Genomic DNA, 27119 nt, shown 5'->3' on the forward strand with positions numbered 1-27119 from the left:
CTACATCTCTCTGGCTTCCCCAGGGAAGTTCAGGCTACGGTAGAGGACCTACGTTTTGAAGGCCAAAATCCGTTCACAGAGAGCACAGCTGTATGCTTACACACTTTGAAGGATTCCCATGCAACATTAAAGACTCTGGGAATATATGTCCCTGTGAACAAAAAGAAACAGGGCAGATTCTATAACCAGTGATTCCACACTGCCCTATACACCCAGCCTCAAAGACATTATGACCAGTGCCACAAGCAGCGCCAGTTAAGACAAGTCTGAGATCAGGGCCTCGTTGTGCTGGGCGCTGCACCCCACCCTACTGAGCCCCAACCAGCTGCACCTGGACCCCCACCCCACTGAGCCCCACTCCCCCAACATCTGGACTCCCCACTGAGCTCCCCACACACAGACCCCCCCGGTGAGCCCCAACAACCTTCACCTGGACTCCCCTGCAGAGTCCCATTAAGGTTGCACTCAGGACTCCCACAAGAAGCCCCTGTGCATCCAGATCCCCACCCCCACCCCCGCACCGGGATCTCCCACTGAGACACCCTCACCCAGATTGCCCAATACAGAACCCTCTTAACTATGGGACCAGATAGCAAGGGTGAAAAATCAGGACAGGAAGTGTGGGGTAATTGGCGCTTAGAGAAGATGAAGCCCTGAATAGCGGGACTGACTGTCCCTATAAAATCAGGACATCGGGTTCCCACACACTAAGCCCCTCCACATTTTTATCCTGCCTTGCTGCGCCTGCCCGCCCACACTTGATGCACTTGTCACGGAGGGGCAGGGCCCTCATATGTTTCTGGGGAACCTGCAGGCCCAAGTCCTTGTGCTGTGTCAGGGTTGGGTGCAGCCTCACGACTGAGTCCATGTCCTGGAGGGAGCTGCACAGTGATCTCTCACCTCTGTGCAGCCAGAGTCCTGTGTTCCCCAATGCCAGGCTGGAGCCTCCACATCTATTTCACAAATAAAATTTGCAGAATTTTAAAATATCGTGTGCAGAATTTTTTTTGGTGCAGAATATTTCATTTTTTGCCACAGAATGCCCTCAGGAGTAATCCTGCAATGACAGTCCCCCACTCTCTAGGCAAGGCACTAGTAGGCAATTCACCTGACCATGATGGCAAGCCCCAATCTGTGAAGATAGAGAGGGAGGGAAGGAATGGATTTTGCAATGAGCTGCAGTGCAAGTTATGGGCAGTGGGATGTACCAAGTAGGGACTGTACCCCTGAATCAGAGCAAGAAGGAGTGGGGGAGAACTCTATCCTGACTTCTAAGTTCTGTGTCTCTAATCAGACTTGTCAGAATGCACGACTGGAAAGGGAAATGTGCTATTTGCCAAGCATGAAGGGTTAGGCTGGGACTGTGATTTACTAGAGAGCGCTGCATGAGTGCAACAGGTCAGGTTACAGCAATCGAGGGCTGTTGGTGAGCCATGACAAAAGCTCTCATGTGAATCTTCACTGTGACCCCACCCCAGAGCTTCACCCACCATTTGGAAGAGCACTAGCAGGGGGCCCTCCCACAGAGGCAGAACATGCGGTCCCTCCCATTGCTACCGGGGTGGCTGAGTCTTCTGCATTCTGCCCCTCCCATCACACACAGAACCACTGCTGGGGTGGGCTTGGTGAGTCCGGGAGTTAACACCCCATTGAGGTGCATGGGGCAGCACACAATTCCCATAGTTGCCTAAAGGGACTGCATCCTGCTACAACCACACCCCACAATTTATGCAAACCACTAGTGGGCAGTCAACCTTGGGTATGTGAAATGTTCGGTTTTTGAAATCTGTTAATTAATTTTGGAATCACTTTGTTACATTTTAAGTATTTAGCAAAATGTTTCTATGAAAATTGACAAAGGAAAGAGAAAGGTAGGGTTCAAAGGGGACTTAAAGGATTCATGGGTCTTGTAGGGAGAAATCATTGCACTGCGACAGATTGAAGGTTGGAAATATAGAAAATTAAAGAGGATGATGGGAGACTGAGGCTGGAGACTCAGAACAAAGGACAATAGCAACACCTAGTTCTTATAGGGCATTTTTGGTCCATAGATCTCAAAGGGCTCTACAGTTGGGGAAAAGAATCAGGAGGAGGCAGATTGACTTGCCCAAAACTCACACAGTAGGCCACTGGCAGAGCTAGGATTAGAAACCCTGTATCTAAATGCCAGAATGGCACACTATACCCCAGTGCCCCCTACAGTTTCTGGAGACACAGACTAAAGGGAATGAATAAGGAAGGCTCTGATGAGACAGACACATTCTGTACCAAGTATAATGTTAGCACTTCAACAGCAACAACAGTAAAATCATCCTGTTTTTCTATTGTGCAATACAATTTGCATTCCGCTTGAGTGGAGATATCCTGGGCTGTGTCAGGCTGTTTGAAAGTAGAGCGCACTCAGTAGAACCTGCCCAGCGGAGATCCAGACAGCAAGTGAGAAGAATTAAAGAAGCAGCTGGCTGCACATGCTGAAGTATGAGATGACGTGTATTCAGCAATATCTGCGCTGCCAGCCAAGCCTCTTTATTATGAGCCAAGCCCACTGTAAGATGACACAACTCTCTCACCACGTTTACTTCATCTAGCTGCAACCACAGCTCCAGGGCCCAGCAGAATATTCCCATCACCCTTTCACTGAGTGAGAGTGACATACAAACCCTACTCTGAACACTCTCCGCTGTGCACCCTAAAACCCTCCCTCCCAGCTCCCTGCTATGACAGGGGCTCCCTGTGGAAGTCCCCAGCACGGTGGACATGGGGGAGATGAACCCTGCACAGAGAGCAGACTGAGTGGGCAAAGTCACCTTGCAGACACTGCTGTGGGGATGTGTCCCTTTACAAGGCTCTGGCACATGTGGGTGGAACCAGTTCTCGGGTTGTGCAGAGTTGATCAGTAGAAGAACATTGTCACTGAATAAAGCCAGTGCTCTGCAAATGCTTTTTACTGAACTCCGCGACTGCCCCCCAGATTGATGCAGAAGGAGGAGAGGGTGTAACACTCAACAGGAAGGAACCACAAAGTCACTGGGGAGTAAATAAACCCTGCATTTTCTTCTCTCCAGACACTCTGTGTAACCCACTGCTCAGCCCTGCCAGACGAGCCCTAACCACAGAGGAGTTGGGTGTGTTACAGCCACTGCAGGCTAAGCCCAACTCCAGCTATAGTGGGTTGTACATTTTAGCTCTACATGTGCCTGGTTCAATCCCTGGCATGACAGGCAAGATGGGGGTCACCCACTTGTTTGCAGCGCTGTGGAATACTGTCCCTCAGAGCCAAGGCAGGCAGAGGGGCCAGTAACACACCTCCTGGATCAGTCTACACACGTACATGGGTTGGTCCTGCTGGAGAAGGGTGATTTTGTGGTCTAGGCACAAGACCAATACTCAGCTTTGCCATAGATTCCCTCGGTGACCGTGGGGAAGACACTGCATCTCTCTGGGCCTCAATGCCCATCTGTAAGGGATAATAATCCTTCTTGTACGTCAGCTCCTTGAGGCAGGGATCGTCTCTCACTGTGTGTCTGTTCACTTGCTTACATCATGTGTTTGTGGAAGCAGGAAATCTTGTTGCAGGGTGAATCTCCCAGAGTTGGAGAGATCTGTGGAGTGCATGAGGTAGCAAGGGTGAAGTGGTGGTGGTGTTCACTTCCTTTCATCTTTTTCGGTGATCTCATTGTATTGCACAGTCCTCCCCCTCCCCTGTGCACTGTGACAATAGCAGGCAGCTTCTTATCTTCCACGAATGTTTCCCACAAGGAGTGGCATGGCTGGCCCCTGGCTCAACTTGTGTGGCTGTCACAGGCTGGGGTTAGCTAGCTGTTGCACATGCAGTGCAGTGGCAGCTGGTGCCCCATGTAATCCATGTGGGCTGCAGGTCTTCGTTTCCTGTCATTTTGGGTTTTAAAGAGGGGGAAAGCTGGGACTCGGGGAGGGGGCTGTCACAGGGAAACATTTTGCTGGAGGATGCAGGAGACTGGTGCAGAGCTCCTTTCATAATGAAAACCTCTCCTGTGCTACCAAGGGCAGGGCAGGAGGGAAGGTTTACTTGTGTGTGATGCTGCTACAGCATGAGCTGGGCCTCTAAGAATAATTCTGGCCTAGCATCGACATAGGCCTGGTTTTCCTCCCACAGAATGGCCCAGCCAGAGGAAGGATGGTTCAGTGGTTAGGATGCTAGCCTGTGACTTAAGAGGCCCAGGTTCAATTTCCTGTGCGATCTGTGGCAAGTTTGTGCCTTGGTTCTCCATCCGTACAACGGGTATCGCAGCCGTGCCGCATGGGGGTGTTGTGAGGAGAAACACCTGAAAAGATTTTGAGGTGCTGAGGGATGACAGTGTTGGGAGCCAGCTAAGAACCATTGCTAGATCCACAGGAGAAGATGAGGGTTGGCCGTGATCATGATGTGTTGAGGAACCTGCATTGGCTAAACCTGCTGCTGATGCGAACTCCCACCACTTTCTGCCGTTTCCTCATTCCCACACAGCCCTTTCCGGGCCTTCTGCCAAGTGAATGATTGTACAGCAGTTAAATAGAACTCGGAGGGAAGCCCTCTTTTATCAGAGTACATTGAACAACCTCTGATCTTGCTTCCTGAGGGCAGAGCTCACAGTATCTTGTTCCGTGTATCACAGTATCTCTTGACCTGCTGTTTACAAACAGGGAAGAATTGGTAGGGGAAGTAGACGTGGGTGGCAACCTAGGCAGCAGTGACCATGAGATAGCTGAGTTCAGGATCCTGACAAAAGGAAGAAAGGAGAGTAGCAAAATATGGACCCTGGACTTCAGATAAGCAGACTTTGACTCCCTTAGGGAATCGATGGGCAGGATCCCCTGGGATGCTAATATGAGGGGGAAAGGAGTCCAGGAGAGCTGGCTGTCTTTTAAAGAAGGCGCAGGAACAAACAATCCTGATGTACAGAAAGAATAGCAAATATGGCAGGCGACCAGCTTAGCTTAACAGTGAAAGCTTCGGTGAGCTTAAACATAAACAGGAAGCTTACAAGAAGTGGAAACTTGGATAGATAACTAGGGAGGAGTATAAAAATATTGCTCGAGCATGCAGGGAGCATATAATCAGGAAAGCCAAATCATAATTGGAGTTGCAGCTAGCAAGGGAAGTGAAGGGTAACAAGAAGGGTTTCTACAGGTATGTTAGCAACAAGAAGAAGGTCAGAGAAAGTGTGGGACCCTTACTGAATGGGGGAGGCAACATAGTAATAGATGATGTGAAAAAAAGCTGAAGTACTCAATGCTTTTTTTGCCTCAGTCTTCACAGACAAGATCAGTTCCCAGACTGCTGCACCAGGCAACACAGTATGGGGAGGAGGTGAGCAGCCCCCAGTGGTGAAAGAACAGGTTAAGGACTATTTAGAAAAGCTGGACATGCTCAAGTCCATGGGTCCAGATCTAATATATCCAAGGGTGCTGAGGGAGTTGGCTGATGTGATTGCAAAGCCATTGGCCATTATCTTTGAAAACTTGTGGCAATTGTGGGAGGTCCCGGACGATTGGAAAAAGGCAAATATAGTGTCCATCTATCAAAAAGGGAAGAAAGAGAACCCAGGGAACTACAGACAAGTCAGTCTCACTTCAGTCCCCGGCAAAATCATGGAGCAGGTCCTCAAGGAATCCATTCTGAAGCACTTGGAGGAGAGGAAGGTGATCAGGAACAGTCAACATGGATTCACCAAGGGCAAGTCATGCCTGACCAACTTGATTGCCGTCTATGATGAGATAACTGGCCCTTTGGATATGGGGAAAGCAGTGGATGTGATATATCTTGACTCCACATCCACCGCTTTCCCCATATCCAAAGGGCCAGTTATCGCATCATAGAAGGCAATCAGGTTGCTGCATTTTAAGTATTTTAGCAAAATGTTTCTATGAAAATCAACAAAGGAAAGTGAGAAGTAGGGTTCAAGGGGCACTTAAAGGATACACAGGTCTTGTAGGGAGAAGCAGTTGTGCGGAGACAGAATGAAGGATGGAAATATAGAAAATAAAGAGAAGAGGGGACTGCGGCTGGAGAATCAGAACAAAGGACAATAGCAACATCCGACGAAGTGGGTATTCACCCACGAAAGCTCATGCTCTAATACGTCTGTTAGTCTATAAGGTGCCACAGGATTCTTTGCTGCTTTTACAGACCCAGACTAACACGGCTCCCCCTCTGATACTAGCAACATGTAGTTCTCATGGAGCATTTCTCGTCTGTAGATCTCTTTATAGGTGGGGAAGAAGAGTCACAAGGATGCAAAGTGATGCCCAAAAGTCACACAGCAGCCCAAGGGTTAGAACCCCCATATCCCAAATGCCAGTCCAGCATGCTATGCCACGATACTACGCCACACTGCCCCCCAAGCCTCTGGAGACTGTTTCTGTGTGGAGTGTCTGGCACGATGGGGCCCTGATCTCAGCTGGGGCCTCTAGGCACTACAGGAACACCCACAAACACTAAGCCTGGCTTTCACACAAACAAACCGTACTGATATTTAGGAAGGGAGCACCGGCACAACATGTGACTTACAGAAGCCTGTGAGCTGAGTGAACCTAGCCCTGCCCATAATCACAGCGAGCTCTTCACTGCACGTCTCTAAGCTGGAAGCTGTCAGCCAGCCCAGGAGTAAGGGGCGATTCTGACATTGCAAATATTCCAGCGGGTCCCACTCATTGCCGGTGATTCTGCTGAGCAGAGGGGAAAGTGGGCCGGTACTGGCCAGTATGGTGTACCGGTAAGAAGTGGCTGCCAGTACAGACCCGTACACAGCTGACATTAAAGCGCTGCCAGAGCGCCTGGTGGCGTGGCCTGGGCAGCGCTGAAGGGAGGCTGACCCAGCCCTACCCCTTCTGCCTGAGGCCCCGCCCTTCTGCTCAAGGCTCCACCCCCTTCCAGTAAGAGTTTTAAGTTACTTTCATCCCTGCTTCTGATGAGCAAGGAAGCAGTGGCCACGTTGAAGCTCAGTCTCTCCGCTTGACAGCCATGGATCCTAATGCCGCAGCCCTTGGGAACCTGGGAACCCAGCCTGGGCAGTGATGTTGCTCCCAGCCACCATGCCTAAGCAGACACCAGACCTTAACAATCACATTCTACTGGTTAGTCTTCTGCACCCCTTCCTCCTCCATAGGCTACCTCCTGGGACCAGCACTAGTGGGGATGACTCACCCTGGGCCCAGCACAGGGACAGCGGGGTTGGAGAAGGGTGGGCACTGGACCCCACCCCTATTCAATACTTCTCTGTACTTCCCTTCTGTTGGAGCAAAATCTTAATATGCTCCCACCACCACCCCACCCCTGCCAGTGTGCAGAAGACCCAGGTCCCACCCTGTGCGGAGAGAGACCTTGGGGTGCAGCAGAAAATTTCAGTGGCTGCTGCATTCAGAGGGAACTGCCCACTGATGCATGTATCCCGGTAGAGCCTACACTGAGGGCTCTTTGTCCAGGAAATGCTGGGGCAGCTGCTCTGAATGAACAGGTTATAGGTTCTTCCAAATGACAGCTTGTTGGGAGATGGGTTGGTTCTTGCCAATGAACCTCAATATTCAATAGCTGAGGAGGGAGTGAAGGCCCCCTGCAGTGACTGCCATCCTCCACTAGCCTGAATCAATCCTGGGATGGGGTTGATGAGCCCCCTCAAAGCAATGGATCCTGGAGTTAACTCCCCATTGAAGTGCATGGGGCAGCACACAATTCCTACAGCTGCCCAAGGTGACTGCATCTTGCTACAACCACGCTGCACAACCTATGCAAGCCTCTAGTGGGCACAGGCTGGGTTCCCAGTGGGATGCAGCGTTAGATCTTAAGGTAGGGTGACCAGACAGCAAATGTGAAAAATCGGAATAGGGTTGATGGGTAATAGGAACCTATATAAGAAAAAGACCCAAAAATCATGACTGTCCCTATAAAATCGGGACATCGAGTCACCCTATCTTAGGGCAGCAAAGCTGAGAGACTGACCTTTCACATGGCCACTGCTCCTTCACTCAGCAGAACCACCATGAATCAGACCGATTGGAATGTTTGCAATGTCAGAATTGCCTGTTTTTCCTGGGCTGGCTGCCAGCTTCCAGCTTAGAGACGTGCCATGAAGACGTGTCACACCCATGCAGAGCTCTCTCATAAGTCACGGTCCCAAACTAGCCCTTCAGGCTTGATAAACAGCATGTTTCCCTTTCCAGTCATGCATTCTGCCAAGTCTGAGAGAGACAAAACAAAGAAGTCAGAATGGAGTTCTCCCCACTCCTTCCTGCTCTGACTCAGGGGTACAGTGCATTCACCCCTGCACTGATTTGGGGTACAGTCCCTAGTTGGTGCAATCCACTGCCCTTCCCTTGCACTGTAGCTCATTGCAAAATCCATTCCTTCCCTCCCTCTCTGTCTTCACAGATTGGGGCTTGCCGTGACGGTCAGGTCAATTGCCCACTAGTGCCTTGCATAGAGAGGGGGGCACTGTCATTGCTGGATGCACTTGCTTCATTAAGCCAGGAATCTTGTTGCCAGGTGAACCTTCCAGACGTGGGGAGTTGCTGTAGTGCAGGAGGTAGCAAGGGTGGAGTGTTGTTGTTTGCCTACTTTAGTCAGCAGTGGTAATCTCACATTCCTCTCATGCCCCGGGCCTTGTGAGGAAAACACGCTGCCTTTGTGGTATATTTCCCAGGAGCAGTGGCATGGCTGGCTCCCGCCCCAGTTTGTGTAGCTGTCACAGGCTGGGGTTAGCTAGCTGTTACACACACAATACAGTGGCGGCTGGTGCCCGGTGTAATCCATGTGGACTACATGTCTCAGTCTTGTCACTTTGGGTTTTAAAGAGGAGGAAAGCTGGGACTCTGTGGTGCGGGACGCGATGTCACAGGGAAGCGATTCGCTGGAGGATGCAGGAGACTGGTGCAAAGCTCCTTTCATAATGAAAAACTGTCCTGTGTTACCAAGGGTGTGTGTAGGACCTTGTGCAAGCTCCCCGCACTTTCTGCTGTTTCCTTATTCCCACGCGCCCCTTTCCAGGCGTTCTGCCAAGTGAACGACCGTACAGCAGTTAGAGCTCAGAGAGGAGAATTCTTTTACCTGAGCCACTTCTGAGCTTGCTTCCCGAGGGCAGAGCTCCCAGCATCTTGGTTCAGGAGGCTGCAATCAGAGGCTGCCTCTGGGGTGTGAGCCTGTACACAGAGTGGGGACAGACAGATGCCATGTGACTTAGTTGACAGTTGCGCAGAGCAGCCTGCCCCAGGTGAGAGGGAAGTTTGATTGCTCCATACACGGGGGGAGGGGTTATTTGTTAAGACTCAGCCCTAATCTCTGTCAGACGGGGGTATCCAGCATCAGGGAAGGGGTCCCAGGTCCGAGCCATGCGCCTCGGCACAGCCGCCTGCCCGCCCTCGTGGGGGTGCTCAGAGTAACCCTGGAACCAGCACCACACTCAACAATCGCACCACACTTTCATCTAACCCAGCCAAGCCAGGGACAGACCCAAGTCAGGATCTCTAGCCAGGGGTTCACATGCTCCCTCTCCCTGGCATAGCATAGAGCAAAACTGTTCTTCCCTCACCCCGCCTGGCTAGACACACACAGAGCCTCTGCCCCACGCCAACGCAATCCCCTCCCCTGCTTGGGTCAGTCCAGCCGGTCCCTGCTCTGCTCTGGTGCTGGCGTGCGGTGGGAGCTCACGTCGGTGGGTCGGGTACGTGGTCTCAGCTCCTGTCGCCGGCAGGGGGAGAGCTGACAGGAGTCCCCTGTTGCCAGGACCTGGCTCTCCTCCCTTTCTGCTCTTACTCCAGGGACAGCTCCTCACTCTTTCTTTGCTTTCTTTCTCAATTTCCCAGGCTGCTTCCCCATCTGCTCATTCCTTCCCCAGGGCCAGAGTTAATTCGGTGTGTTTGACTGGCACTGCCTTCCAATCAGGGGTGTGCAGGGTGGCAGGGAGGGGGGCCGGGGAAGGAGCTGGGGAGGGGCTGAGCAGTGGGTTACACAGGGTGTCTGGAGAGAAGAAAATGCAGGGTGTGTTTACCCAGCTTCTCCCCCCCTCTCTTCTCCCCATTGACTTCAGGGTGTCTCTCCCGCTGAGTGCAGACCCCCCTCTCCACTCTGCATCCATCTGGGGTTTAGCCGTGGCGTTCAGTAAACACTCAGCCAGCACTGGCTTTACTCAGTGACCGTGTCCTTCTACGGATCAGCTCTGCACAACTGGTTCCACTGGGTTCATGTCAGACATTGCTTCCCCACAGCAATGTCTGCAGGGTGGCCTTGCCCAGTTACTCGGCGCTCTCATCCCCCGCATGTCCACCACGCTGGTGACGTTTGCAGGGGGTCCCTATCATAGCTGGCAGTGAGGGCTTTAAGGTGCATGGGGGAGAGTGATCGGGGTGGGTCTTTTATGTCACTCTCTGGTCATGAAAGAGTGATGGGGACACCCCTCTGTGCGCTGGAGTTGACATCATTGCAGCCAGGTAAAGGAAATGTACTTGGCAGAGCTGAGTTACTGTACAATACCCAAGCCCGCAGAAGTCTGGCTTGGCTGGCAGGCTGCCCAGCTACTTCTGAGCAATATAAGTGCCCAGCATTCCTGACGGCAGTACATCTTGGCTCAGTCTCATACTCCAGCATGTGCATCCACACTGCTGTTTAATACTTCTCCCGCTCCTGCCTTGCCAGCAGCTCATCTCGCTGTCTGGAGCTCTGCTGGGCTGGTTCTGCCGAGTGCGCTCTGCTTGCCAACAGCCCAGGGTATCTCCCCAAAGGTAAGATGCAAATTGTATTGCCATATAGAAATGGGGAGAGACTTCTTGTTGTTGTTGCTGAAGTGCTAACATTGTGCTTGGTGTGGAACGTGTCTGTTTCATCAGAGCATTCTTCCTCCATACCCGTTGCCTGGGTCCATTGGGGGCAGGGCTATGAGATGCAATGTGATATGGTGGCTGAAGCCCTAGAGTGGGTCTGGGAATAATATATGGCTGAGGGGGCGACTGAGGGTTTCGAAGTGCTGGAGGGGGCTGTGGGTTGAGGCAGGGGGTTAGGGTGTGTGAGGGGGCTCTTGGGTGGGGCCAGGGATGAGGGTTTTGGGGTGCAGGAGGGGGCTCTAGGCTGCGGGGGGAGACCAAGGAATTCAGAGTGTGGGAGGGGGCTGTGGGTTGAGGTAGAGGGCTGGGGTCAGGGGCGGCTCTACGAATTCCGCCGCCCCAAGCAGGGCGGCGCGCTGCGCCGCTCGCGCTGCCGGGCACCGGTCCCGCGCCTCCGTGGGACCTCCCGCAGACGTGCCGCTGGTCCCGCGCCTACGGTGGAGCTTCCACAGTCATGCCTGCGAGAGGTCCGGTCATCCCACGGCTCCGTTGGACCTCCCGCAGGCATGACTGCGGAAGGTCCGCCGGACCCGCCTCCCGCCCTCCAGTTAAAATGCCGCCCCACGTGCGCGCTTGGCACGCTGGGGTCTGGAGCCGGCCCTGGCTGGGGTGTGGGAGAGGGTGAGGGCTTTGGGCTGGGGGTGCTGGCTCTGGGGTGGGGCTGGGGATGAGAGGTTTGGGGTGGTGGAGGGAGCTCCACGTTTGGGAGGGCTCAGGGCTGGGGCAGGCGGTTCAGGTGCAGGACCTGCTGGCTGCTTCCCAGGAGCAATGTACCATGGACCTAGGACAGGCAGGGAGCCTGCCTTAGCCATGCTGAGCCACTGACTGGCAGCCACCCCAGATAAGCCTGCACCCCACTCTCCAAGACCAAGCCCAATCCCCAGCCTTCTTCCCCATCCGTAAAGTGCTTTGAGATCTATGGACAAAAAAACTAGATGTTGCTATTATCCTTTGTTCTGATTCTCCAGCCTCAGTCGCCATCGTCCTCTTTAATGTTCTATATTTCCATCCTTCAGTCTGTCTCCGTGCAACTACTTCTCCCTACAAGATCTGGGCAGCCTTTTAAGTCCCCTTTGAATCCTACTTTTCTTTCTGCTGTGTTGATTTTCATCGAGACACTTTGCTAAATAGTTAAAATGTAACCAAGTGATTCCTAACATTTCGAAGACTCCGCATGCTGCGTTGTTGTAGCCACGTTGGTCCCAGGATATTACAGAGACAAGGTGGGTGAGGTGATATTAGGGTGACCAGATGTCTTGATTTTGTTGGGTCAGTCCCAATATTTGGGGTTTTGTCTTACATAGGTGCCTATTTACCCCCCCCCTCCCATTTTTCATACTTGTTATCTGGTCCCCCTATGTAATATCTTTTACTGGACCAACTTCTGTTGGGGAGAGAGACAAACTTTCAAGCTTACTTAGAGCTCTTCGTCAGTTTTCCAGACCTGAAAACGAGCTCTGTGTAGCTGGAAAGCGTGTCTCTCTCACCAACAGAATTTGGTCCAGTGAAAGATATCACCTCACCCATGGGCCTAGTCTGTCTAAAGATGGAGCATTTCATTTACCCCAGTGTGTCCGACCAAGCGGCCATCAGAGATACGTCAAGGAAACTGACTTGCAGCTCACTTTCACTGTACAAATCTCATACATTATGTGACTTAGGAAATACTATAATTAAGATAAGACGACACTGAGGAAATCGCTAAATAGAAACCCTGTTTCCAATCTGGAAACTTATTAGGCTTGCCAGGGGTTGCTGTGAGGGGAAATCTCCCATTTACGAAGTAACAGATTTATCAAGATAAAGAAGCCCAGAACACTGCTTCTGGCAGGATGCCTGATTCTCTGCAGGATGCTTGCTCAGGGCTGTGAGCGCTGATGTACTCAGCTGGGCCCTGGCGGCCCTGTTAAGGCTGGGAGGAGTGAGACTGGCTGCTGCATGCAGGGAGAGGGAGATTTTGTTGGTAGTTGAAGCTTTATTTCTAAATCAGGTGTGAGGTGCAGTGTTCGAAATGGGGGAAGGGGGAATCATCCAAATCCAGCTGCATGGATTATAAGGTTTTTTGCTGTGGGGAGGCATTCTCTCCCTGCACCGTCTCCCTACCGACTCACCGCTGGTGCTACACACGTTCCAGGTGGCAGTCAGTGTTTCACATCCTAGAGGCCAAGCCCCTTGTAAGTACCTTATAGACTAGATCCCCTCCCCAGCCCAACACACAGATCTAGCATGTGGGTCTCAGTGTGGTGTGTGCCTTCTTATGGCCAGGAGATGAGAGGAGTTGGTTTAGGAAGCAGGCAAGGTGCGTCCTTCGTTCTGTCTGCCTCTTTTCCTGTCCTGCAATAGTTGTATCAGGCCAGGAAGTTTGAGAATGAATGTGGCAACTCGTATGGGGTCCTTTGTAGGGCTTGATCCATAAAGCTTCCCTTTCCTTATAGTATTAAATTGACAAGTGTGGGCAGGTGTTCAGTTAACATATTCCTGCCCCTTCATGCAGACTGCATATAATCTCGGTCTCATCTCTAGTGATGGTCAGTCCTGCCACATACCCCGGCCACAATCTCATGACAGACATTTTTATTCTCTGAGATGCTTTGATCTCAGTCAGAGGAGCGTTCATCTCTTCCTCAGTTAATATCTTCCTATTTTCCCACATCCTCACCCGTTGTCATTCCCACCCGAGTTTCCAATTGTCCAGTTCTGGCCAGGTCATCAGAGATCTCACTCATGTGTTGGAATCGATTGAACTATCAGCCTATTTCCTTGTTTTCACATCCTCCGAGCCTGCTTATCAATTGCATTGTTGACAGCGTTCTCAGTCCATCTCCTTGCAATTACTTCTGCTTTAGGGTGAGATCCACTCCTGCACAGAGAGCCAGCATGATGCCTGTGCAGCATTTAAGTCTTGCACAGGGGTAAATGTCCCCCAGAGTGAATATCCTTTCACGCCCCCTACAAAGCTGCCCTCTGTAGCAGGAATCCTGGGGCTTCCCTTTCTTTCTTTCTTTCTTTCTTTCTTTCCCAGAAGTTCTTACAGCCACATACATTTTTCATTCAATAATTAAAATGCAACTAGATGGTTCCTAACTGAATGAGATGCAAAGAGTCAGCAGCTCAGTTTCTTTCAGGAGCAGGGTGGGGGGGCAATGTTTGCAGGGTGAATTTTCTCCAATGAGTGTGCTGTCTGTGACGGACTCCCCTACACCATGTCCCTGATGGTGGAGGTGTCAGCAGGGCTGCACCCCCGATAGTAGGAACATAAGGGAAGGGGTTTAGCGTACATGCGGCCAGGAGATTGGGGGTGATTTTGTCACTGAAGGTGAGGCAGGAATATACTTTGAGGTCAGGTCATTTGGAAGTCACATAGCACTACTGCCTCATAACATTTCAAGCCACCCAGCGCATGACTGGAAGTTCAAAGTGTTGCAGATCTCTGGACGGTGAGTCATTCGCAATCTGTAATAACCAGACATCCTGCCAATCCACATAAAGCCTTGATGTGGGATTTATGTGTTGCATTGCCCTTGCCCAGCTTAAATTTCATCCTGATTGAATATCCCAGTAGCAGGATTCTGACACTTTTCTTTCCCTCTTAGCCAAGAACCTTTTATACAGAAACTTTTGATTCAAGAATTAGAATGCAGTGAAATGATTCCGAAGTGGAGTGGCTTGCAGAGCTCCAGCACCTCAGTTTCTTGATATCTTTTTCTTATTTAGAGGAAGGATCACCTAGTGGTTAGGGCACTAGCTAGGCCTTGGGACACTCAGCTTCAATCCCCTGCTCCACCGCAGACTTCTTGAGTGACTTTGGACAAGGCACTTAGCCTCTCCGTGGCTTGGTTTCCCGATCTGTACATTAGGGGTAACAGCAGTTGCCTATCTCAAAGGCATGTTGGGAGGGTGAATACATGTGAAGCACTTGGGATCTATTGATGAAAAGCACTAGATAAGAAATGAGTGTTATGTTATTAGAGATGTATTAATTATTATTATTATTATTATTTCTATGGCTGTAGCACCCAAAGGCCCAAATGAGGGTGCAGGCTGCCCATTGTGCTGTGCACTGTCAAACAGATTTGATCCTGCCCCACTGAAGTCCATGGGAGTTTTATAAGGGCTCATCTACACAGGGAAATTGACAGCAATAGCTATTCTGGAGAGCAAGTGGACACTCTCTTCTGGAACAAACGCCACCTTATTCTGGAATAATTAGTGCAAAATCCCAAGTAGAGTAATTCTTCTGGAATAAAATCATTTTTTTCCCACAATACCATCTGAACAGGGAGCTGGTCTGAAATAGCGTATTCTGAAATGGTTATTCCGGTCAATTTCCCTATGTAGCCAAGCGCTGAGTGTTTAAAAGCGTAGCTGAGTCAGCGAGAAGCTGTTGGCAGTGACTGAGTTGGGACGAATGATTTACAGCTGTGATGTAACACACACCACAATTATCTGTGGTTCGCTGCACATGAGCTTGGAAGTTTACAGACACAGGCGTCTGTTGCCCGGGCTGCTCCAGCAGTAGGAGGCTCAGCCGGATTTGACTGAGTGACACAATTATGCAGCCATCCATGGTGTGTTTAGTGAGCTCTGAAATACACTGCTGCCTCCTAGGGTTTTTTCCCAGGAGCCAGATCACTATTAATTTATAGTTCAGTAGCACGTGATCAGGGATCAGGGCCCCCAGATTCAGGTCTGACTACCACACCAAAGAAGGGCCGGGGTTTATTTCCTATTATGTGGTGGTTACAACAGAGTCATCATGAAACTGCCACAAGAAGGGGACAAAAAGTCTCCAGTGTATTTGTGGGTTACGCTCTGATTTTAGTGACTGTCTGGCTCTTACTTTGCACTCTTCATTTAATTAATGGAAAACTTCTTTATGCTCCAGTTTTCTTTCACTCTAGTGTGCTCTGACATGGATGGAATGGGGGACAACTTCAGGACGCCCAGGCACAATGAAGAGCAGGTGGGAGACAACGGTTCCAACCAGGTGCTGACAGAGCAGCCTCGAGGTATATTTATCTTCTGTTTGCTCTTGTTCTTAAGCAGTTTCCTAGGGAGCCATCTCAGCATAGTTTGGTGAGACTGTCACCCACTGGGAGACCGGGTTCTCGTTCTCCCTTAGTAGCACTACAGAATAACAACTCACAATCTCTGTAAGCTAATTGTTTTTTCCATTAGTTCAATTAAGAGCATTCCAGGCTTTCTAGTGTAGTAGGATCCCCAGTTTGAACCCTGTTGGTGGAGTGTTACATTCTTTACCCCATCACGGGAGGATAACAGCCTATTGTTGCTGCTGTGTTTTGGGTTTAATTCTTTAATTCAAGTCATCAAAACAGCAGCTTTTAGAGTCCTGGGTTCAAACCCTGCTGCGGGGAGTGGGTGTCGCATCCCTCAACCCAGAAGCTGGTCTACTGGAGGACAATAGCCTACTACTGCTGCTATCCACTGGATTTACTTCATTAGCTCAAGTGGTAGCAGCCAGTGTTCTCAGTGTTGAAGGTTACACGGCTCAAATCTTGCTACAGACACAGGTCAGGGCGAGTTATTTCAGTGCCTGCTGTATCAACTTCATTTTAAAAGCTGCACAAAGGTGAGGGTGGAGCAAAAACTGCGCTTATTGGGCCAGATCCCGGATCCCCCTTCTAGCTGCTAAGTGGTGCAAAGCTCATAAAGTGGGCAGCTGGGAATTTAGCCTATGTATCTGCTCCTAGTCCTCTGCCCAACAGGGGAGGGGAGGCTGCCAGAGGCAGGAGGGGGTAGGGCTGGAGCACAGTATACTCCAGAGACCCTAGGGCAGTGGAGTGGCCATAGGGACTGCTATTGCCAGCGTAACTTAAAGCTCCTTGAGGGTTAAAGTGGCTGGATCCCCAGCTGGTGTGAATTTGGCGTAGCTCCACTGGAGTCAAAATGTCACACTCTCACTTTCTAATAAAAACTGCCTCTTTCCTTCACGCGTTTCCCTTCTCTGGTTGTTGTTGAAAGGCAAAGAGACAATGAAATATGCATGACTCATGTAGCATTAAAAAAGACAAGCCCTCAAAAACTTGCAAATAGGAAATTCTCACAATTACAGTTCTATTTCAGTAGCCACAGGGTCAGCCAGGATGAAAACCAGAAATCTGGTACATCTGTCATCTACCCACTGAGCCAAACTATCCGTTAAGCTTGTCAGTCCTATATATGTGCCAATTTTCCTCTGTCTCTTCAGCCTTGCGTCTCTTTTCAGCATGGTCTATCTAATTTTCTAGTTCCTTTTCCATTGTTCCATTGCCATAGTGTTCAAATATCTCATAGATGCTTTCTCACGGAGTGATCTATCTAGGCAGCTTATGTACTTACGTGGCCTCCTGTTAATGTAGTACCAGGGCTCCTTACAATCGTCAGTGTATTGATCCTCACAACCCTGCTGTGAGGTTAGGGAAGTTACACGTGGGGAACTGAGCCCAAGGGAGACAAGGGACCAGATCCACGTAGGGACTTAGGCGCTGCAAAGCGAAGTGTCGTATCGCTCAACTTTGAGGTGCCTAGAATCATAGAATCTCAGGGTTGGAAGGGACCTCAGGAGGTTATCTAGTCCAACCCCCAAATCACCCGGATCCACCAAGCCTGGGTTAGGAGCCTCAGCTTCCTGTGCACTGCCTGCGGGGAGAGGGACACCTCAGAATGGGATCCACAAAAGGCAGCTCGCTAGACAGGGAGACACCTAAGCTAGCCCATGGGAGATGCTGAGCAGGGGGGGTATCCTCAGCCCTGTCCCCATCGGAATTCAGCATCTAGGCCAGGTTGTCAGGAGATGCCTCTCTCTGCTAGCAATCTGCAGCTGGGGGCCCCATCCTACCGTCAGGTGGCTGAGGTGCCCTCGTTTTTGGTACTCACCTGGGATGTGGGAGACTCCCCTTCAAATCCTCCTCCGGCTGATTTGAACAGGGATCTGCTGCCTATCAGGTGAGTGGCCTAACCATGGGGGTAAGGAGTCAGTCTCACATGGTCTCTGGCCCATTTAACGGTTCAATTATTTAAAGATGAACAATGTCACCAAGCAAGACTTGTGTCAGAATATCCCATCGCTCAATGGTTCAGGAACCCACTGGAGAGGTAGCAGAGCCCTGTTCAAATCGCTTTGTGGGGGAACGTGTACCAGGGGTCCCTTCTGAGCTAGGTGAGTAGCTTAACCAGTAGGCTAAAGAGAGGTCTTCCTCCGCTAGGTGGCCTCCGAGCACACGTACTGGATCAGGCAAGTTAGGTGGAGGGGCGCTGGTCGTCCTGGTTTTGAATCACTCTGGAGCTTAGGCAGGAGTTAGGTGTCTGGGTGCCTAGACTGACAGTGCACATTCCCATAGGCAGAAACATAGACACTTACCCTAGGTGCTGAATTAGTTTAGGCATCTGCAGGGTTAGATCCAGCAGAGCAGGGGTTTGTGCATCGCAGCGGTACCTAAGCCTTGGATTTAGGTGCCTAATCCCAGATTTAGGCAGCTATGTCACTTTATGGATCCAGCCTGAAGTGACTGGGCTAGCTGGACCCTGCGTCTGATCCAGGGTGGCTAGTTCTATGTTCCAAGGTGCTGATACCCTCCTTGGCCTCAATAGGAGCGCCAGACTGCTAGAAATCAGCTTCTTGCTTAGATGCCTGACTGTGGATACGGGAGTCTGGCTTAAGCATCCAGGTTTGAAAACATTGGCCTGAAATCAGCAAACGGCATAAGCTGTCCTTTCCAAATTCTGCCGCTCCGATCATCTCCTAGCCTGCCATTCTGACCCCATCATCCCCTCTAGCCGCTGCCTCCGTTCTGTAGCCCAGCGCTTAATTGCTGTGATGATCCGAAGTTTGATCCCTCATCGTCTCTTCCCGAATGGCACAAGGAATATGAACAGCTGCTTTAATGTTTTCAGCTCAGCCTCCGGCCAGGGCCAGGAACCGGTCTCGATACGCCATCAGATTCATGGCAGTTATCAGCATCATCACTGCCCTAGTTGTAGCTTTGGCAGGTGAGTTCTCCGCCCCTGGCAATTTGTTCCGGTTCCCCTGCAGCTCTGTCTCACTCACGATCTCCGGACTGATTATAGGCGCTGGCTCAGCTTCTCTCTGATTATTTCTGGGGCTCCCAACACTTCAGAGCGGCCACTGCCCTGTTTTTCTGTAGGGCTCTCCCTACATCAAACTCCCCGTCACTCCCACAGCAGAATGCATGTAGCTGGCACTAATCGGGGGAGCTTCCTTGATGCTGGGAGGCAGTGTGGTCTAGTAGATAGGGCACTGGACAGGGACACAGGAGACTTGGGTTTTATTCTTGGCTCTGCCAAGCTAGTGACCTTGAGCAAGTTGCTTCATGCCTCGGTGCCTCAGTTTTCCCATTTGTAAAATGGGGATCCCTGATCTCCCTTTGCAAAGTGCTTTGAGCTGTGAATGAAAAGTGTTTAGAAGAGTGAGATATTATTATTATTCGATGGATCTCAGCAGCTTGACACCAGCTGAAGGGTTGGCCCTTTGTCTATAGAACATGCTCCATTAAACAATGCAAAAATCTATTACAACACAATCTCCAGGCTGAAAAGTTAAAGAAACAGGCCACAAAGGCATGAGCAGGGCTTAAATTCAGCCCGAGCGGTCCAGAGTGCAGCTCTGATAAATATTTCCAAAGGTTCGAGCCCCAGTGCCCTCTGTGGGGCAGAAACCCCGAGTCCCGGGGCTCCAAGAAATACAGCATGAGAATTTAAACCTGGGGATGAGACAACTTAGCTATGACTCTCATGACATCAGTCTCCTCAGTGGGACAGACTACATCTCCCATGATGCTTCATTGCCAGGGACTCCCATAATGCACTGTTGCCCTTCTCCAAAAGGGGGGAAACATGATGCATCATGGGAAATATAGTTCAACCAGGGAGCCTGGCCTATAGAAGAGAATGGGAGCATGAGACACCTGAACTTCAACTCCCATGAGGCACTTTGTCTTTTTGCTGAGTTTCTTACTATTCCAATTTTCACCAAAAATACCAATGAATTTCCATGGGGGGGGGGGGTGGAGGGAAATTGTTAACCAATTTAACTAGAGCAGGCTGGTGTAATTAGCTCTGTTTACATTGCTGGCTTGCATCAGCTGAGGATCTGAATCCAAACCTTTAAGAGAGACCAATCAAATCTCCAGGCAAGTGATGGAGAATCTGCCCCCGCCCATAGGGAGTTACTCTGGTGGTTACTCTCCCTGACTGTTAAAAAGTTGCATTTTATTTCCAGCTTGATTGGAAATATCAGCCCATCTCAGATCATTCTGATGCTGTCAGAGCCCCAACTCTGATCGGAAACCACTTCCCTGGCCCTTTAGCTCCCTCCCTGCTGCTGTAGGGGATTATACCATGGCTGCTTTGCTAGATTGAAAAGGTTAAATTTTGGTTCATTTTGTTCTCCTTTTACTGCTTTCCTAGCGGAAGAAGGAAATGTTGAGGTGAGTCGAGTTTTCACAGTTCTCAGCTATTTGGTACATTACACAGCTTTGCTCTGTATAACTGCCCAGGCTCAGTCACCTGTGATCTGGCCGTTCCACATCAGGGTATAAGGGGAACATGGGACTACCACCAATCAGTCTCATGCACAGGCCATAAGGCAGTAAAATTCCTGCTGCCTTATCTGTCCAGGCCTCTCGCGCCTCTTCTCAGCCAGAGAGTGCAGTCAAGAGGGGCTGGTAGACGAATCTATGCTTAACCTCACAGGCATTAGCATGCAGGGGTGATGTGATTAATGGTTGGGCTATGACCAGGGCCTCTGAATCTGCTGTGTCAGCCTCCGGGGTGGAGAATGGTGTGGTTGTGATCTGACAGATTCTGCTGTGAGCTACAATCCAGAATAACTCCGTGGGGTTCTGCAGAGTGACTCTGGATTTACACCAGGACAACAGATTAGAACCTGTCCTGGGCATCATTGACTTCAGTGGGATCACTCTACATTTACATCAGAGTCACTGAGATCAGAATCCACACCTGGCTCCCATGGATGGCAGGTTTGTAGAAATTTTGGTGGTGCCCAGAACCCGCCCCCACCGCCTACTCCATCCCCCCACCTGCCTAAGGCTCTGGGAAGGGGGTTGGGTGAGGGGAGGAGGTTGGGTGCAGGTCCTGTATTGGGGATTAGGGTACAGGAGGGGTACAGGGTGCAAGCTCTGGGATGGACTTTGGGTGCTGGGTGCGGGCTCCAGGCTGGGGCAGGGGGTGGGTGTGCAGGAGGGACTGAGGGGGTGCAGCCTCTGGGATAGAGTTTGGGGGCGAGAGGGGGTGCAAAGGGAGGGGGTGCAGGCTTTGGGAGGGAGTTTGAGGGCAGGAGGGGGGGTGTGGGAAGGGGGAGGGGGTGAATGCTCAGGGAGGGAGTTTGGGGATAGGAGGGGGTGCAGGGGTGAGGGCTGTGGGGCTGAAGATGAGGGGTTTGGTGTGTGGGAGGTGGCTCAGGGCTGGGGCAGATGATTAGGGTGCAGGGAGATGAGGGTTGGGGCTGAGGGGTTCATGATGCAGGAGGGAGCTCAGGGCTGGGGCAGAGGATTAGGGTGCAGGGGGCTGAGGGTTGGGGCTGAGGGGTTTGGGGCATTGGAGAGGCTCAGGGCTAGGGCGGAAGGGCAGCCTGCCCTGCCATTAGCGGCTGGGGGCGCTAGGACCCTAGGGCAGCAGACAGCAGTTGCTGCCGGGAGAGGGGCTCCGCATAGGAATGTGCTACTCTGGCAGCACAAACAGGCAAGGGAGAGGCACGCGCCACTTTCTTCCAGGCAGGGATGCGGCGGGGCAGGGGGGAGACCCGCGGGGGCCGGGGCCCGCTCTAGGCAGGGCCGGTGGAGAGACCCAGCTCCAAATATTGGTGGAGCAGAGCCCCTAGCCCTGAATATTCCTGGAGCCCAGGCACCACAAGAGTATATAACCTGCCGCCTATGCTGGCTCCAATGACTCCGGTTTTACCTCCAAGTCACCGAGCTCAGAATCCAGTCCTGACTCCATCCGTTAGACTAGCAGTTCTTGTAGCTTCTTTCTTGTATCTTGAGTGACACATAGTGGTTGATTCTGTGAACTACAGGTGCCGCTACCCTGCTGCTGGGGCACCTGATTTCCTATTTAAATATGGGTAATTGAGTCTGCTTTTGGATCAGTTTTATCTGCAGTATCGATCACTTTCATTTCAAATGCCAACTTTCCTGCCTGTAACTCAGAGCAACAAGTGCAGTTTACAAGATGGGCTTGGACTCAGAAGAACTGAGGTCTATTCTCAGCTCTGTCAGTCTGCTGGGTGACCTTAGGCCAGTCACTTCCCCGCCCTGTGACTCAGTTTTCCCATCTGTAAAATGGGAATAATGACACAGCATTTCTTTATAAGGAGCCTTGAGCTCTACAGATGAAGTACTGGATAAGGGCTAGGATTATTCCTAGAAACATATGTCTGGGGGGGGGGAGGAGCAATTAAAACAGACAGTGGGGAGGGGAGAATGCCTAACCACTCTGCTACTTGCTAACTTTCAGTGGTAACCTCCAAACGTCACTCCTCGCCGCTGGACCTCCCTGGTGCCGCGTGCCCAGATGACTGGGTTGGCTACCGAGGGAAATGCTACCTCTTCTCAAAAGCAGATGGGACCTGGAACGAAGGCCAGAGCAACTGCTCTTCACTCAACGCTTCCCTGGCTGTCATTGACACCCAGAAAGACCTGGTAAGGCAGAGATACGGGTTCTCTGTGAGATGCAGTTAGGCGGATGTGACAGCACAGACAATAGTGGAATGAGGCCTGTCCTGCTCTGGGGTTCCGGTGCTGGGAGCTCAGACAATGAAAGTTGAGGGTTAGATGGTTTCCTGGATCACATAACAGTCCTCCCTTTGTCTATGTAGACTGTGAGCTCCTCAGGCAGCTACTGTCTCTCGCTGTGTGTCTGTGCAGTGCCTGGCACAATGGGGCCCTGATCTCAGCTGGGGCCGGGACTGTCACTGTGTGTCTGTGCAACACCCAGTGGGCCCTGAATATTAGTTGGGGCTACTGCCATACACAAATAATAGATTCACATAGTTTATGTTCAAGGTTATTATGAATCGGCTCCTTAAGTGCACCTGACACGTTGATCTGACCACAGTCCAGGTTCGGGTCAGTTCTGATCTCTCCCAGCAAGGAAGTCTACAGCTGAGGTCATGGCACTGGCCCCAATCTGTGTCTGTCCAGCTGTCCTGGAGAGTGGAGCAGCCTCCACGGTCCCATCCCTTTAAGGACTTTGTAGGGGCAGCAAGTTGTATCTGCCCCCAACGCACCACCCCCTGGAGCCTGCAGCTCAACACTGACTCTGCTCTTCCTGCTCCTGGCATCAACTGCTGCCGCAGGGTCCTAGTGCCCCCCCATCAATAATGGCAGGGCAGGCTGCCCTTACCCTGCCCTTCTGCCTTGGACCCTTCTCTTTTCCAGTGGGACCCTCCACCAGCACAGGGGGTCCCCGCACCCACAGTCACTGCTCCTGTCCCACACTGGGCAAGGGGCAGCCCCAACCCCATCCCCCACCCCCAGTGAAGCTACAGTGAGGGGCAGCAGCAGGGGAGGAGGTGCACATGGCGAGGGGGCTTCCTGGGCCTGAGAGGGGCCCTAGGAGCACGTGCAGTGACAGTGGGGGGGGGGGTGAGTGTGCTGCCAGGGGAGAGAGGGGCCCCTCCCCCAGAGGTCACTGCTGCCAGCAGGGAGAGGGCTGGGGGGAGTCCTCCTCTCTGGCCCCAGCCCCGGAGCAGCCTGCCTGCATCCCAAACTCATCCCCAGCCTTGCTCCACCCCAGAGCCCTCACCCTCCCTACACCTGTACCCTCTGCCCTAGCCCTGAGCCCCTCCCACACCCCAAACCCCTCATCCCCCTGCATCCTAACCCTCTGCCCTTTGTTGTTTTTAAAGGATTTCCTGCAGCAACATAAACGCTCCCCTGAATGCTGGATCGGCCTCTGCAGGAGGGACCTGGCCCAGCCCTGGAGATGGGTGGATGGTACAGAATTCAACAACAGCCTGTGAGTGCTTCATGCTAACAGCCTGGTCATAGTTGGGCCAGAAGTTAGGGCTCTCATCTGATAGTCAGAGCTGATGATCTTTCAGGTATTACAGGTGCTCCAACAACCCTTTATTCCAGGGGTGTCCCCCTCATTTTGTGCAGAGGGTCAGATCCCTTCTCTGAGTACAGCCAGTGGGGTGTACATGTAGGAATCTCATTCTCTGGACACCTGTAAGATAACTGCAGCACCTTTTGTGGGAAGATATTGCGCTGGCTGAGATTGAGCTGCAGATCTCTGGATGTAAAACATGCATCTCTACTGCTTAAGCTAAAGAACCAAGTCTGTTAACAGGCAGGAGCAGACTTATAAACCTTTCACTAGCGAGGGATTAAAAAGCGGCACTGGGCTAGTCACATTTCCCCCCGCACTTTGTGCCGGGATTTCACACCAGTGCAAAACAGTTGTGAAATGCTTCCATGCTGATTCAGCCACTTTCCAGTGGTGAAAATGACCATGCAAGGGGCAGGGCCACATACAATTGGCCTGAAGCACATTAGAAAGAGAGATGGATGAAACTTTTTGGCTCAAGCCATTTGGGAAGGCAGCAATGTTTGGTGATTTCCTGTCAGGTTCACTAGATTGCTCATTTAAAAAAAATCTAAACGTTTTGCTTTCAAACAAATTTTCATTGCAAAATTTTCTTTAATTTTATTTTTTTTTAATTCAAATATTCAAAAACTAGCTGACAGCCAAATAAAACATTTCAATTTTTGTCAAAACATTTCTTTGACCCAAAATGAGGTGTTTTTTTTATTTTATGAAATTGCCAAAGTACCAGAAAATCTGTTAATTTACCCTCTTTATGGGTCAGAATGGTTCTTGCTATGATAAATATCCCTAGTATAGAAAAGGCATCTGTGACAGTCTCCCATGGGAAAATCTGTTCAGCGTGCATCAGGTGCTCTACGAATGCTTAAGGCTGAGATCTTTGAACAGAGGTTCCCTGAGTCCCAGCCTAGTGCCTTACCCAGAAGGCCATTCTCTCTAGCACAGCTGCTTAGATTTCCCCATGGACACTCCCACCGCTACAGCTCAGGCTGCGCTGTGGGAGTGTCCACGCAAATGTGGTGACACATGGTCTGTGAACACCATTTAACCAGGTCAGTTATACCCACCTCTGATGAGAGAACCCTAACTTGGTTAGTTTTTACCGATTAATTGTATTGTGGGAGCCTCATTCATGGAGCAGGAGCCCATTGCGCAAGGCGCTGTACAAACCTAGAACAAAGAGATGGGCCCTGCCCTTGTAGACTGGACCTGCGAGTGCAGCAATTACACAGAGAGGCCAGTGGTTGGAGGCTTCCTGTGTGATTCAGCTGATGAGTGACTCTCCTTCCATTGTAGGTTCAAAGTGGAAGGAGACGGACTATATGTATATCTCAACGACCGCCCCAGCATCTCATTGGGCCAGAACGCCATGAAATGGATCTGTAGCCAGCCGGATGAACTGGCAAAGAGGAAACAAAATGGGGCCCTGCAAGCTTTACTGGAGTGAAGCAAATCCCCTCTCTTCAGCTGCCACTGCTGCTTCCTATATAACAGATATTGAATAGCTGCTTTAAATGCCATACTCTGGAGCTAGGAGAGCAACTCCAGAAGCAGGGCTCTACCCAGGGGCGGCTCTAAGAATTTGGCCACCCCAAGCAGGGCGGGACGTCGCAGGGGGCGTGCTGCTGGGCGCTGGTCCCGCACCTCCGCGAGACCTCCAGCAGACATGCGTGCAGAGGGACGGCTGGTCCCGCGCCTACGGTGGAGCTTCCGCAGGCATGCCTGCGGGAGGTCCACCCGAGCCGCGGGACCGGCGCACCCTCCGCAGTCATGCCTGCGGGAGATCCGCTGTCCCGCGGCTCCGGTAGACCTCCCGCAGGCATGACTGCGGAAGGTCCGCCGGAGCCGCCTGCCGCCCTGCCAGCAAAATGCCGCCCCACGCGCGCGCTTGGCGCGCTGGGGTCTGGAGCCGGCCCTGGCTCTACCCCAGGAGTGAGTGGGCGAGCTTCTGTGGCCTGCAATGAGCAGGAGGTCAGGCTGGATGGTCATAATGGGCCCTTCTGGCCTAAAAGTCTATGAGTTTAATTAAACCATTGCTCAGAGCCCACTGACAAGTTCAGGGCCCACTGGGAGCTGCACGTACACCATGAAGACACAGTCCCTGCCTCAAACTGCTTCCAAGCTGGCTAAGGCTGGCTCCACGCAGATTTCATACAGGTCTAATTAGGCTACTGGGGCCTTATCTCAAGCTGTAGCAGCTCTTGCTTTTAGCTCTGGAGGTCCCTGGTTCAGTCCCCGGGCTGTCAGCCATCACAGCAAAACCTCCCAGGACATGAACTGAGTTAGGGTGTCTCAACATCCGTCTTCCCCCATTCTGATAACCACTCCCCATTGTTCAGGCCCCACAAGTCTCCGGGGAGATCCTGGGAGCTTTGCCAAAATCATTCCACCTCTGCTGTCTTCTTGTGGCCAATTCCTCTCTCGCTCACTGCCAGTTCAACAACATGTACGCCCAGATCCACAAAGGTATTTCAGCTCCTAACTCCCATTGAATTCAATGAAAGTTTGAGCTCCTTGTGTTGATCATTATAAAGCTTCTGTAGCCAATGGTATTAGTTTATTGCTCATTTCTTCTATGGTTATAATCAACTAGCAGGTTACGTCGTATATAATCCTTGTATGCTCGAGTTAAGTGGTAGGATAATACAAGTATAAGAATGATTTAGTAGCTGGAAGGGTTAATTATGTATTCGACATCTAAATAACAAGGGCTGAAACACACAGCTGCAGGCTGAGGCCTGCAAGATTTTAGCTTAGCTGTTAGAGCTAAGAAATGCTGACATAAGCAAGTGACTGAAGAATAACCCGATGCCCTAAGATTATGGAAAAGTGGTACCAAGTGGTGACATTGTGAAAATCTAGCTGGAAGATTAATTTTAAATCATAAAAATGCTGTAAAGGCGCATCTGTTTCCAACATGTATCTTAACCACAGGACACAGGTTGTGCATCAGTGCTAATGAGAATAAAGAGAACCTACACGACCTATAGAAATCGGGGTACTGTAAGTTCCTAGAGGACCATCAAACCAATAAGGAAAAAGAGGGTTGACACTATATGCATGGACATGCGCAGAATGTAGGTATAGATTGAATCACATTATAAGGAGGATGCTCAGAGTGGGAAAGTTGAGCTCCCTACGCGAAACTCCAGCAGGAACCATCCCTCTGTTGATGGGCAATCCATGAGAGACCCATCAGATCC

General features: G+C 51.1%; 1 protein-coding gene across 4 annotated transcripts in view; it reads left to right on the top strand.

Moving 5' to 3' along the window:
- LOC123347049 (C-type lectin domain family 2 member B-like) overlaps nucleotides 1–25624 on the top strand; it is a 67828-nt gene extending 42204 nt beyond the window's left edge. The window contains exons 1-6 of one of the 4 annotated variants that reach the window (XM_044984478.1): nucleotides 10587–10731; nucleotides 15716–15839; nucleotides 18724–18819; nucleotides 22324–22508; nucleotides 23717–23826; nucleotides 25213–25623. In XM_044984478.1, coding sequence (XP_044840413.1) covers nucleotides 15743–15839; nucleotides 18724–18819; nucleotides 22324–22508; nucleotides 23717–23826; nucleotides 25213–25363 — 639 coding nt within the window. In that variant the 5' untranslated portion in view covers nucleotides 10587–10731; nucleotides 15716–15742 and the 3' untranslated portion in view covers nucleotides 25364–25623. Of the gene's footprint in view, nucleotides 1–10586; nucleotides 10732–15715; nucleotides 15840–18723; nucleotides 18820–22323; nucleotides 22509–23716; nucleotides 23827–25212 lie in introns of those variants that run through there. The other 3 variants (XM_044984479.1, XM_044984477.1, XM_044984481.1) reach the window with 3 other exon arrangements.
- Nucleotides 25625–27119: the final 1495 nt, after the last annotated feature.

This window comes from Mauremys mutica, chromosome 12, assembly GCF_020497125.1.
Source record: "Mauremys mutica isolate MM-2020 ecotype Southern chromosome 12, ASM2049712v1, whole genome shotgun sequence".
NCBI classification, from domain to species: domain Eukaryota; kingdom Metazoa; phylum Chordata; order Testudines; family Geoemydidae; genus Mauremys; species Mauremys mutica.